This window comes from Melospiza melodia, unplaced genomic scaffold (genome assembly GCF_035770615.1).
Source record: "Melospiza melodia melodia isolate bMelMel2 unplaced genomic scaffold, bMelMel2.pri scaffold_28, whole genome shotgun sequence".
NCBI classification, from domain to species: Eukaryota; Metazoa; Chordata; class Aves; order Passeriformes; family Passerellidae; genus Melospiza; species Melospiza melodia.
The window spans coordinates 8976571-8989952 of NW_026948600.1; the positions used below are offsets into that span (position 1 = coordinate 8976571).

The window sequence follows — 13382 nt, forward strand, 5'->3', positions numbered from 1 at the left end:
CAGCAGCCTGGCAGGGGCCGCCCCATGCTCCTGCCCTTGCCATTGCACATCCCCACATGCCAGTGCCCATCCCGGCAAGAGCCCTGAGCAAGGAGGGAGGGACAGGATCTGCCTGGCCAGGGGCTGGGGCTCAGGCCTTGGCCCTTTGCATTCCTGAAACACATCCAGGTGTGCTCAGCACCAGAGACACCTTTGCCTTCTTTGTCCCCAGCTGTCATCACTGCCTCCAGCGTTCTGCTCTAACTGGAACATGGGGACACTTTCTCAGTGGGACCCATTAAAACTTCAAGAAACTTCAGAGTTTCAATTTAAGTTTGAGTTCTTGAGAAGTTATTTGAAGACACTCTCAGGGACCGAGTCTGATGTAAACAACACCAAATCCCCTAGAGGCTCATTAAAGTCCTTGTGCCATGTCTGTGCTGCTGAGCTTTAAAGGAACAGCTCTTGCCAGGACCAGCTCCTCTCCCAACCCAGCAGGGTTGAGGGCTCTGCCTGCAGGCACTGAGGGGACAGGAGCCAGGCAGAGACAGGCTGAAGGCAATCAGGATTGGGAAGACATTGAGCTGAGACTTCACTTGGGGAAAGATCTTCACCCGTGCATGGTGAGTGTGTGGGTTCAGGGCAATGTCCCCTGTGCTCCTGGAGGGATCTCCTGAAGCCAGCACACCCCACAGCCTGGGGGATGTGTCAGGAGGACTCTCCCAGTTTCTCTGTGGCACAGGAGGAGGAGGATGTGCTCCAGAGCAGGGCTGCCCTTCTGAGGGAACTCGTCATGAGCACATTCAGGGCTGGGGTTTCCAGCTTGGGTCTCTGCTTTTCTGAATCTGTGCTCCCACTTTTCCCTGCCTCAGCTTGGTGGCAATGGAAACTCAGCTGTGCAGGGCAGAGCAGGGGCTGAGGCTCTTAAACCATCACCCTGAGGATTCCTGGGAACCTCAGCAAGTTCCTACACTTGGCCAGCTTCCAGGTCCATGCAGCATCACCTTTCCATGGTGCCCAGGTTGGGGGAGCTGTTCTTTCATCCCTGCAGGGCCTAGCAGCTGCAGGACAGGGCTGGCCCAGGGGATGGGCTGGGCTCTGGCAGCTCTGGCAGGGAAGGAGCCCGGCGCCACAGGAGCAGCTGGGGCTGGGACAGCTCCAGCAGCAGAGCCGTGGGCAGGCAGGGAGGGAGGCAGTGCTGAGGGAAGCCCTGCTGCAGGGCAGATGTGGCACCTGCCGGGCCTGCCCTGCAGGGCACACACTGCCCTGAGCAGCACAGCTCTTGTGTCCCCTCGCAGCCAGCACAGCCCTCAGCCCGGGGGCTCGGGGCCCTCAGTCCCTCCTGGGCCGGTAGAGCAGCCCCAGAGATGAAGGGCATCTCTGAGGAAAAGCCTTTCCCTGGCCAGCCCTGCCTAACCCCTGCTGCCTGGCCCCTGCCAGGAAAGGAAAGACGTTTCCTCAGGCTCTCTCTCTCTCTGGGCCTTGCCCAGGTGCTGCTGGCATTGCTGAGGAGCTCTCTGCAATGGCAGTTCCAGATTCAGGGCCAGGCCCAGCCCTTGGGCTCCTCCTGTGCAGGCTGAGCCCAGCAATGGGGTGTCCCAGCTCCCTGTGCCCAGGGAGCTCTGGGCAGGGCAGCCTGGGGTGCTGGCAATGAGCCCACTCTCCTGACTCTGGGAAAGGCAGGAGCCAGTTTGTTTGCCAGGGATCCCTCTGCTCTCAGCTGTGTCTCCTGGCTGTCCAGGGTAACATGGGAGTGGATCTCAGAAAGGTGTAAGTCCAGGGCAGCTGGAACAGTAGAGAGGGACAGAGCAGCTCCCCTCAGTCTGCACTAAGCCTCAGACAATCCTCCTGCCTCCCTGGACTCTCTGTTCTCCCCAGGTGCAGCTAAATCCCTTTTTCTGCCTCCTGCAATCCCCATCCCTTCACACAGGCAGCTCCTCTGCTCCAGGAGAACATTCCTTGTCCAAGTTCAAACACAAGGACTGGCCCCTGCCCTCACTGTTCCCCTGCACTGACAGAAGGGTTAGGGCTGACTCTCAGGTGTCCTGCAGGCCAAGATCCAGCTCCTCACACAGTATTGGCCAGCAGCAATCAGGGCTCCAGCAACAGAGTTGAAGGAAGGTCCCCTAGACACAGACAACGGGGAGGTGTTCAGTGGCAGGAAAGTGTTTGTGAGAAACTGCTTTGATTTTTATGTGAGAAATCTTTCCTCCATTGCCCTATGTTTTCCCCATTCTGTAGGTTGAAATGTGCAGCCACAGTAAATGTCCAACAGCAGCTCCATCAGCCACTTCCTCCTGCTGGCTTTGGCAGACACGCGGCAGCTGCAGCTCCTGCACTTCTGCCTCTTGCTGGGCATCTCCCTGGCTGCCCTCCTGGGCAACGGCCTCATCATCAGTGCCGTAGCCTGCAGCCACCACCTGCACACGCCCATGTTCTTCTTCCTGCTCAACCTGGCCCTCTCTGACCTGGGCTCCATCTGCACCACTGTCCCCAAAGCCATGCACAATTCCCTCTGGGACACCAGGAGCATCTCCTACACTGGATGTGCTGCACAGTTATTTATTCTCATCTTCTTCCTTGCATCAGAGTTTTATCTGCTGACCATCATGTGCTACGACCGCTACGTGTCCATCTGCAAACCCCTGCACTACGGGACCCTCCTGGGCAGCAGAGCTTGTGCCCACATGGCAGCAGCTGCCTGGGCCAGCGCCTTTCTCAGTGCTGTCATGCACACAGCCAATACATTTTCTCTGCCCCTCTGCCATGGCAATGCCCTGGGCCACTTCTTCTGTGAAATCCCACAGATCCTCAAGCTCTCCTGCTCAAATTCTAACCTCAGGGAATTTGGGCTTCTTGTAGTTACTGGTAGTTTAGGTTTTGGTTGTTTTGTGTTCATGGTTTTCTCCTATGTGCAGATCTTCAGGGCTGTGCTGAGGATCCCCTCTGAGCAGGGACGGCACAAAGCTTTTTCCACCTGCCTCCCTCACCTGGCTGTGGTGTCCTTGTTTATCAGCACTGGCACATTTGCTCACCTGAAGCCCCCCTCCATTTCCTCCCCATCCCTGGATCTGGCCCTGTCAGTTCTGTACTCAGTGGTTCCTTCAGCCCTGAACCCCCTCATCTACAGCCTGAGGAACCAGGAGCTCAAGGCTGCAGTGTGGAGACTGATGACTGGGTGGTTTCACAAACATTAAACTGCTGGCCAATTTGTGCAACTCACTTGTAATAAAAGCCATCTTTGATACTCCTTGTTGGAGTCATTTTGGAGGTTTTTTACTGCTGTTTTATTTTTTTCATATTGTCCACAGAGAAATGTCATCGTTTGTGCTATTTCTCATTTTGTTTCTCTCCACCTTCCCTGTGGCCACAGACTGTGTCAATGAGAAGCTATTCCCTTGATGGGTTTAAAGGAACTAAAGGTACTCCCAGCAAAGTTTTCTGCAAAAATACCCTTTTGTTGCCTTCTCTGGAGCTGCAGCAGCAATGTCTGTGTGCAGAGCTGGGGCACATCAGTGCTGGCCCAGCAGCTGTGCCCAGCAGCAGCAGCACTTGGTGTTGCCAGTGCTGCTGCCGTGGCCCTGCCCCGCTGCCCTGGTGGCCCTGGTGTGGCTGTAGGGCCTGAGTGCTCTCAGGGCCGGGCACAGTCCTGGGGGTGGCAATGCTGGGGCTGCAGCATGGACAGGCCATGGGCACTGCTGGGGCAGCGCTGACGCCTCAGCCCAGGCCCTGGGGGCTCCAGGCTCCTTGCCCAGGCTCTCTCAGGAACATTACCAGGCCGATGCTCAGCACAGAAAAGCCCCGTGAGCAGCCCAGGCTGGCCGTGGGCAGGCTGGGGGCAAACAGCATGGCTGGGGCTCTGCAAGGGCCCTGGGGCAGACGGGAAGGAGCAGCAGAGCAGGGGCTGATCCATCCCCAGTGCACTGGACAGTCCAGGGCAGCATCCCAGAGCATCCTCATGGAGCTGCCAACAACATCCCCCCTCTGCAGCCCTGGCCTCTCCCCCAGCTCACACAGGTGCTCCATCCTTGCAGGCACAGACACAGCAGCACTGGCTCAGCAGCCCCTGTTTGCATTGCACAGAGCAGGGGGAGCACCCCCATGCTGTTGCTGTGGGGACATGAACCTTAGGGAGCAAAAATGCCATCAGCAACTGGGACCAGAAGGGGCTGGGGGACACCAGGGAAACCCCTCAGCTTTGTCCTGGCCTCTGCAGTCAGCCAGAAAGTTTGTTCCCATCAGCTGGGAGTTTCCTGACCCACTGCAGACACTGTTGCTCAGAGCCACGGCTGCCTGGCAGCCATCCCCAAATTGCCCTCAGCATTTTCTGGGCTTCACCTTTGCTTTCTTTACACTTCCTGCTGCAGATTTCTTCCCATTGCCCACCTCTGTTCCTTTCCCTGCAAACAGCCCATCTCTGTTTGCTCTTTCCTCTCTGGCCCCACTCCCCATTGCAATTCCTGACTTGGCACCATGGGAATGTCCACTGGGGAGCAGGATCATCCTACACGTGCTGCAGGAATTGCCTGCAGGCTCCTGCAGTGCCTCCTGTTGCTCCCTTGCCAGAGACACCCCAGGCCAGGAGGGCACATCTGGGCTGCTGTGTCTGGCTCTGGGACTCCCTGTTCTGGGCAGTGAGGAGGAGCTGCAGAGGCTCTGCAGGACTGACAGGATGGGCTTTGGGGCTGGCAGGAGAAGCTGAGGGACCTGGGCTGCTGGAGCTTCTGAAGAGGAGGCCCAGGGCTCATCCTGCAACTGCTCCAAGGGTGGTTCCAGAGAATCACAGAATCAGCAAGGTTAGAAAAGACACTGGAGATCATGAAGCCCAACCTGTGCCCTTACACTGCCTTGTCTCTCTGAGCCTCCTCTTCTCCAGGATAAACAACCTCAGCTCCCTCAGCCACTCCTCACAGCTCCTTTGTTCCAGACCCTTCCCCAGCCTTGTTGCCCTTCTCTGGACACGCTCCAGCCCCTCCATGTCCTTCCTAAATTGGGGGGCCCAGAATTGGACACAGCACTCGAAGTGTGGCCTCACCAGTGCCGAGAGCAGGGCAAGAATCACTGCCCTGCTCCTGCTGGCCACACCATTCCTGATCCAGGCCAGGAGCCATTGGCCTTCTTGGCCACCTGGGCACACTGCTGGCTCATGTCCAGCCTTCTGTCCATCAGTCCCTGCAGGTTCCTTTCTGCCTGGCCGCTGTCCAGCCAGTCTGTCCCCAGCCTGTAGCACTGCAGGTGTTATTGTGGGCAAAGTGCAGGACCCGGCACTTGGTGTTGTTAAACTTCACCTTGTTGGATTTGGGCCCTGGATCCAGCCTGTCCAGGGCCCTGTGCAGAGCCCCCCTACCCTCCAGCACATCCACACTCACACCCAGTTTGGTGTCACTGCAAATTTGCTGCTGCTGGACTCAGTCCCCTCATGCAGATCATCAGTGCAGACATTGAAATCCACACTGGCTGTCTCTGATCCCTCAGCCATCCTGTGGGTGCCCTGGGATGGCACTCAGGGTTATCTGTTCCATAACCTTGCCGGGCACCCAGGTCAGGCTGACAGGCCTGGAGTTGCCCACCTCCTCCTTCCAGCCCTTCTTGGGGATGGGCTCACATTGGCACCTCCAGTCCTCTGGGACCTCCCTGCTGAGCCAGCACTGATGGTAAATGATGGAGAGCGGCTTGGGGAGTATTACAGCAACCTGAGTGGGCGCGGCTGGTGATAGAGAGACGGTGAATCTTGTATCTTGATCAGAAGGCTTATTTATTAAGATATGATATATAATACATTATGACTATACTAAATAGAACATAGAGAGAGGTTTGCAGAGCTGCTAGCTAAGCTAAGAATAGATAGAAAAGAATCCCAAACAGAGCTGTGTCCAGGGACTCAGTCCCCTAGCTTGTACTGGTGATTGGCCCTTAATTATAAACATAGGAAATGAACCAATCAAGGTGTCCCTGTTGCATTCCACAGCAGCTGATAATAATTGTTTACCTTCTCTTCGGGGGCCTCTGGCCTCCAGGAGACGCAGAAATCCGAAAGAAAGGATTTCTGTGGAGAAATGTCTGCGACATCTCACCTTTCTAAATTGTATAAAATAAAAGAAAAATGCTGATGTGGAATGAACAGGAAATTTCTTCATCTATAGAATATACAATAACTAACAAATCACTAAAACAATGCTATAATATAAGAAAAATGCAAAATACAATGTAAAGAGAATTTGAGTCCATGCAGATGAATTTCAGGAACAGTCCAAGAGCCGAAGGTGTTTCCCTTGGAATATCTGAGAGTCCTTTTGGTCCTGAAACAGACTTCTGCAAAAGAGTTCCATCAATAGTTATCAAAAACCATTGACAGTCTTAATACAATTTGAAACGATTTGAAACAACTTGAACAATTTTGGAATGTCCTTTCTGGCCCTTCAATGCTTCAGCGCTTCAGAGCTGCCGCCCAGTATTTTCAATCTTTTTTATTTAATTTTTTTTTTTTTTTTTTTTTGAATCAAAAAGCAAAAGAGCAGCAGCCAGGCAGTGCAGTGCCAGAGAAGGAAAAGCCCTGGGGGCCCTGGCCCATGCTGGACCAGGAACCCCAAAACTGGCCCACAAGAGGGGGGCCCGGACCGGTAGGACAAACCACAATTCCCAAAAACATAAGGAGGCCAAGTGATGGCCCTGGCCCAGGAACCTCCTGAGCCAACCGGCCCAGGCCAAACCCATGAGGAAGGCTCTGCATATCCACAGGCCTGAACCCTGCTGCCAGCACAATGGCAGCACGGGTAGTGAGACGCTTCCTTTCCCCTAAACCACTGAGGCATGCCAGCAGCAGGGAAATAGAAGCCTTCCCCAGCAATCCCATCTGGGGTCTGGAGATGTTTGTTTCCCACAGCAAACCAGCTATGGTCTCCTCCAGCTGTGCCCTCTCCCTCTGCACTGCATCGGGTTTGTCTCTCATCTGCCCCATGGCTTCATCCCCACCCCCTCCGGGCTGGGGATCAGAGGCAGGGCTCTCAGGATGCACCTGCCCCCCCATGCCACTAGGGCACAAGAGAGGTGGCGGCCTCCATGGGACAATCCCCGAAAAACCACCCCCCAAACCGCCAAGAATGCTGATCTTAAAAACAGGCAGCTGGACTGCCACAACAGTGAGCTGGCGGGCAGCCCCCGCTCCACGGAAGGAGAGACTCCCCGCCGGGGCGACTGCTGGGACGTCCGGTGGAAGTAGCGGGGAGGGAGCCGGAACTGAGGAGGGAACCGGGCTGAGAGTGGGATCAGCCGCGGGCTGCTCCGAGGGTCCCGCAGGTTCAACGCGGTTTTCTGCCGCTGACTCTGGGGTCCGCTGCGGAGGCGGCGGGGACACGCGGGAACACGCTGCTGCTGCGTCCCTTGGCTCTGAAAGCGGCGGCAGGCACGGCACGGGCAGCAATGGAGCTGGGAGAGACGGCGAAGCGTCGCTGTTGCTTAGCAACAGGTCAATCGCCGAAGGTGTTGTCTCTTCTGCCTTCTCCGACACAGGCTCTGGCAGGGGCGGGGAGGCCGGTGAAACCGCGGGCGGGACAGCCTGGAGAGGCGGAGACGGGATCTCCTGGAGTGACAGCTCTAGCAGGGGCGTGGAGGAAACCTCAGAGACCGGTGCCGCCCCCATGTCTGAAGGCGGAGTCTGAGAGGCCGGTGCTGGCTTGAGCGGCCACTCCCATCCCCCCGGAGAGAGAGAAGGGGGGGAAGGAGAACACTCCATCTGAGCATGCTCCGGAGCAAGAGTAAAAAAAACTTCTTCGGGCCGTGAAGTTTCAGCCCCCCCCGCCGCGAAGCAGGGGGGGGGGGAAAAGCCCAAAGTCATCACCCACCGGGTCTTCTGCCAAGGATGGTGGAAACGGAGCTTGGCCATAGCAATTAGAGATCCATTGAAAACAAGCTGCTTTGCGTTTCAGAACTGGGAAAAGCTTTATAAATGCTGGGTAGATGGAAGGCAACACGCGTCCCTTACTGAAGACGCGCTGGATAATCGAGTCCATGCACTCCCAGACAAAAGCATCTAAAGCATATAAGACATCAGCAAAGAACCCAAAAAGCTTTGCCCATCGAAAGAATTCATAGATATCTGTTTCTGACAAAAAGAAACCGTCTTCCCTGCACCAATATTTCCAGAGGGCTATCAATTTCTCCTCTGAAGGGGAGAATTGAATCTCTTCTGGCAAGGCATGGGTGTGCCATACGAACAGCCACAAGCTACGAAGGGCTGGTTCATCAGGGATAGAAAAGTGAACAGTACCTTTTGAAAGAGTCCAGCTTTCTCTGGCCAGCTCTGCAGGTGTGCTGTTCTTGTCTACCATGTTTCCTGATGATTTTCCAGAAGAAAGTTCTGTTGTGGTCAGCCTTGGCTGTGAACTCTGTCCATATCAGGATCTTCAGTTCTTCAGCTCCTGGCTTGAATCCACTTCTGTGGTCACTTCAAAGCAACCATCAAATGCTACACATACAGGATTTTTACCCAGTGCAGCAATTTTTGCTCCTCTGGTCTTATTAGATTAATTTTTGCTCTTACACGAGGGGTCACCAGATATTACAGTGACCTGAGTGGGCGCGGCTGGTGATAGAGAGACGGTGAATCTTGTATCTTGATCAGAAGGCTTATTTATTAAGATATGATATATAATACATTATGACTATACTAAATAGAACATAGAGAGAGGTTTGCAGAGCTGCTAGCTAAGCTAAGAATAGATAGAAAAGAATCCCAAACAAAGCTGTGTCCAGGGATACAGTCCCCTAGCTTGTACTGGTGATTGGCCCTTAATTATAAACATAGGAAATGAACCAATCAAGGTGTCCCTGTTGCATTCCACAGCAGCTGATAATAATTGTTTACCTTCTCTTCGGGGGCCTCTGGCCTCCAGGAGATGCAGAAATCCGAAAGAAAGAATTTCTGTGGAGAAATGTCTGCGACAGGGGAGCTCATCCACAGCTCTCTCATCCCCCTGGGATGGATCCCATCTGCTCCTAGAGACACCTGTGAGCATCTGAGTGGCTTAGCAGGTCTCTAACTGCTTCCTCCTGGATTACAGGGGGCTGTTCTGATCCCTGTGCCCATCCACCAGCTCAGGAGAACACTTGTCCTGAGGAAAACTTCACTTATTATTGAAAATTGAGATACACAAGGTGTTAAGCAGCTCAGCCTTTTCCTTCTCTTTAGTTACTGTATTCCCATTGCATCCAGTATTGAGTAGGGGTTATCCTTATTCCTTCTTTTGCTATTAGTTTGTTTATAAAAGCTTTCCTTTACTACTTTTTGCAGAAGTGGCCAGGTGAAGCTCTAATTGAGCTTTCATTTTCTACTTTACTTTCTGCATGACCCAACAACCTCCTTAAACACTTCCTGAGTTGCCTGACCTGTTTTTTCTGAGTTCCCACAAAATGCTCATGATCAGCCAGGACAGTCATTTTCCTCTCTGGTTCAACTTTGGCACAGAGGGACAGGTTGCTCCTTCCCCCTTAAGATTACTTTCTTGAGGTGTGTCCACCCTTCCAGGACACCTTTGTTTTTAAGGACTGTTTCCCTTAAAAAATCAGTACCTGATTCAGTACTCTCCAAATCTGCATTCCAAACAGGCCAAGGTCTGCCCTGAGTAATTCCAGTGATGAAGTTTTGTTGCTGCCCCTCCTTCTTTCACAGAATATTGGAAACTCCAGTATTTTATAGTCACTGTGCCCCAGGCACCCTCCGACCACCACATCTGCCCCATGCCCTTCTCTGTTTGTGAACAGCAGCAGACAGAGCTTTCCTTGGCAGTGGGATTGTTACCAAAAATTTGGCAAAAAAATTAAACTCCATAAACCAAATGTAGCATTAAGAAGCAGCATTCTTTTTTTGGCTGGATGCACGGGGGACAGCTCCTCCCAAACCTGTGCATGCTGAGTGCTGGAAGGTTTCTGTTTATATTCTGTATTTTGCATACACATTCATTGATTGTCCTTGACTAAACACATATATGATAATCATTTCCCCAGAATCATTAACATATATCCCTTCCCCTTTACCGATGCATTCTCCTGTCCTTGAGGTCTCTCTGGTGGTCCCTGGTGCTCGTGGACCCCAATGTTCCAGTGGGCCTGGCTGAGCTGCAGGACACTGAGGCTGGTGAATTTCAGTTCCCCTTCTCACACAATGGGCATTGCCAGGGCACAGCCAGGGATTTGGGGTGGTTGTGAGCCTAGGGCAGGACGTGGCCCTTGGCCTTGGTGAAACTCATCCCATTGTCCTGGGCCCATGGCTCTAGCCTGGCCAGATCCCTCTGCATAGCTGAGGCTTTTCATCTCCTAAATGTATCTCATGGCTGTTCTTTTTAATGTCAGCTGTCTTCATGGGCTCCTCTCTCAGCTTTCTACCATTGTGAGCTTCCCTTTGCCCCTCATCCTCACATCACAGGAGGCACTGTGTCCCTAACACTTGTGCCTAATTCCAAGTCCTTGGCAGAAGTGCCAGGGCTGAAGTTCCAGGTGCTGCTCCTGCCTGGTGTTTGGGGCAGTGCCAGGCAGATGGGGCTCACCAAGCACACCCTCCATGCCCTGGTCCTGGTCTGGGTAAGAGGGACAGTGGTGTTTCCCTCCAGCTGTTGGTGAGAGGACAGGATTGAGGCTGAGAAGATGCTGGGACAGTGAGCAGACAGGGGTTCCCAGCCCCCTGCTCCAGCAGGAGGATGTGTTTGAAGGATGACAGCTCTGGTCAGGGAGACAGCACGAGTATGTCCTGTCCTGTAGCTTGGTTTCAGCATTTCTGTACAGAATTGGGACCCCAAATTCCATGAATTGGGAGCCATCTTTTGCTCCCCAAATGCAGGTAAAACTTCTCTTCTGTCATTTCCAGAAGTGGCAGTGTCCTGGCAGCACTGGTTTGGTGAGGAAAAGCCCTACAATGCTTGCTCAGGTTTAGGAGCAGAGTGGGCTTGGGGTGGGTTTTTGGTGTGTCAGGTCAGTCCTTTTCCTTACTGGCCATGATGTTCCTGGTTTCAAACTGGCTACAAAAGACTTTGGCAGTGATGCTCCTTCTGCCAAAAACTAACTGTGCTTCTGAGCAGCCAGAATAAAATCTGAGCTTCTGTAACACAGAGCCATGGGCTAGGCTGTGGGCACTGCCAAAACAAGGGTGCAGTGCTGTGTTGTCATGAGCCAAGCCATGACTCCTGCTAGTGGTTTGTGGAGTTCTGAGCCCTGCAGGGTATTCCAGGTGGCCATAAACCAGGGGATGAGGTGCTGAGAGTCAAACAGTGGTTTTAGTGCAACAGGAGGAGGTTAAGCTGCAGCTTTCAGAATAATTTCAAACTTCACTTTAATGGTGCTCAGGCTGCTGGTGGTGTAATAGCAGCAGACATCAGCAGTGGGAGCCATTCCCGTGGTTTAATGTACATTGTTTGGTGGAAGAAAAGTGCTTTGAAAGAAGAGAGACTGTTTCCCAGGGAAGACATCTCTCATTCCTTGCTTTTATCTCCTCCCTGCCAAGCTGGGGATGCTGTGAGCCTGTGAGCTGCTGAGAGGTGCTCAAATGTGTGCTGGGTGATAAGGAATACCTTGCTCTGGTTTTTATGTGCAAGTAGGCTGGATTTACTGCAATAGCTCCAATAACTTTCACGTGGCTGTTTAGAAGGATGAACCTCATTAATAAAGAAGAGGTATTTAATAACAGGCTTATTTTTATCTCTGTCTTTATCTAACAGTCTGCACATTTATTTCAAGCTTGTAACAGTGCTTTGGAAGAAAAATGTTTTCCTTCCTCTGAAATGTGTTGGCAGTGCCTCCAGCCTTGGTTATCTTGAATTTCCAGTTTGACTAGCATCCCTCCTCCTTCCAAAGCCAGTAAGCCACAGCAGGCCCACAGCTGCAACATTTTCCTTGGGAAATGGGAAATTCCTGGGGGAATATGCTTTCAAAACATGGGACTTGTGTCCCAGGGTCACTGAAACAGTTCTGAAGGTTTGATCAAACATAATCACAGCAACTGCCTCAGGCTTCAAATGTGTGATCTTGTGTGGGACAGGCGCTGCAGGCGCTGCAATGTTTGCTGCAGGATGTGACTGACCACACACTCTGGGAGAGGCTGGCAGCTCTGGGGGTCAGGCATTTCTGAAGAGATTTTTTTTTCCTAAATTTGTCCGTTTTATTCTGTAATTTCATAAATTAAACCCTGACCTATAGATATCTTGCAGACATTGTGTTTTCAGCCCACTCTCCTGTGTTTGCTGTCATTTGCTGGTGGTGAAGGAGGCAGCCCCAGCCCTGAGGGGATGCACCATCTTTCCAACTCCTTCCACATCTGTCCCTTTGGCATTGCTGTCTCTGTACCCAGACCTTGCCAAACAATATTAAAAGTAGTAACAATTTTAATTGAATAGTTAAAATGAAAAATATAAAATTGGATACAATATAATTAGATTAAAATAAGGGACAATTTGGTTCAAATAATAACGCATAAGGAAGAGATACCGCGGGGTACAGAGTGCAGGGTTCAATGACCCTTGCCACTTCACGTACGAGCTTGCCAAGTGGAAGTCACCCCTTTTATGCCATGTGTCAATGCCATCTCCTCCTATTTTCAGTTCGTCACTTTTCTGTCTCCGCCTTTATTTCTACCTTTACCACGCATGCGCCACCACTCGGTTTGGTGGTCGCACAAGTCTTTGGGAGTTGTCACTGATGAAGACCCTGTAGTCTTCTTCGTTGTCTTTTAATTCACCTTTGGGTTACACATGTGCACCAAACCAGTACAATGTAACCCAAGACTAACGTATCACTGCATCTACATATCAAGGCAATAAATCCCTTATAATAAGCATTTTCTGGGACCAAACCAGGTTCTTTGGTCATTTTTAGCAACTTCAGCTTCTTTCCTGTGGTCCTTGAAAACATATGCTGAGAAGGGGAGTGGGTGGAGCCACTCCTTTCCCTCTCTTCTTTGACATTACAACTTTTAACTATTAACTATTTTATTATTCTCCAATATTAATTACTGTATCAATATTGATTACTGTTTCAATTTTTATCAGCACGAATCATACCTATTTATCACACCAGGATACTTGTGGCCATATACTCCAGGAGATGCTGGATTTGGGCCTTGGGATGTGTGTGGCAGTTGTTACAAAAGAACTTGGCTCTAGGGGCTAATCCCTGGTTTTTCCTTGCTGTTCAGCCTGAATCATGTACATCCCTTAACTATAGTTTTGCAGCATTATCTTTTTCCATAATTAGGGAGTGTTTTCCATGGTCTTGCTCAGGCCCTTCCTCCCTGCAGTTTCCCCCGTGGGTTAAGGCCTGACTTACTGAAACTTCCACAGAGCTGATTCTGGGTGGGCAGGGACAAGGTCAGAGGGTTTTCAGCAGTCAGCACAGTCAGATGGGTCCTGTGAGGAATATTT

General features: G+C 52.0%; 1 protein-coding gene across 1 annotated transcript in view; it reads left to right on the forward strand.

The window, feature by feature from the left end:
- Positions 1–2624: 2624 nt before the first annotated feature.
- LOC134433891 (olfactory receptor 14J1-like) overlaps positions 2625–13382 on the forward strand; it is a gene marked incomplete at its 5' end in the record, with an annotated part of 62981 nt that continues 52223 nt past the window's right edge. The window contains one exon of the mRNA XM_063182589.1: positions 2625–3086. Within this exon, the coding sequence (XP_063038659.1) occupies positions 2625–3086 (462 nt within the window). The remainder of the gene's footprint in view (positions 3087–13382) is intronic.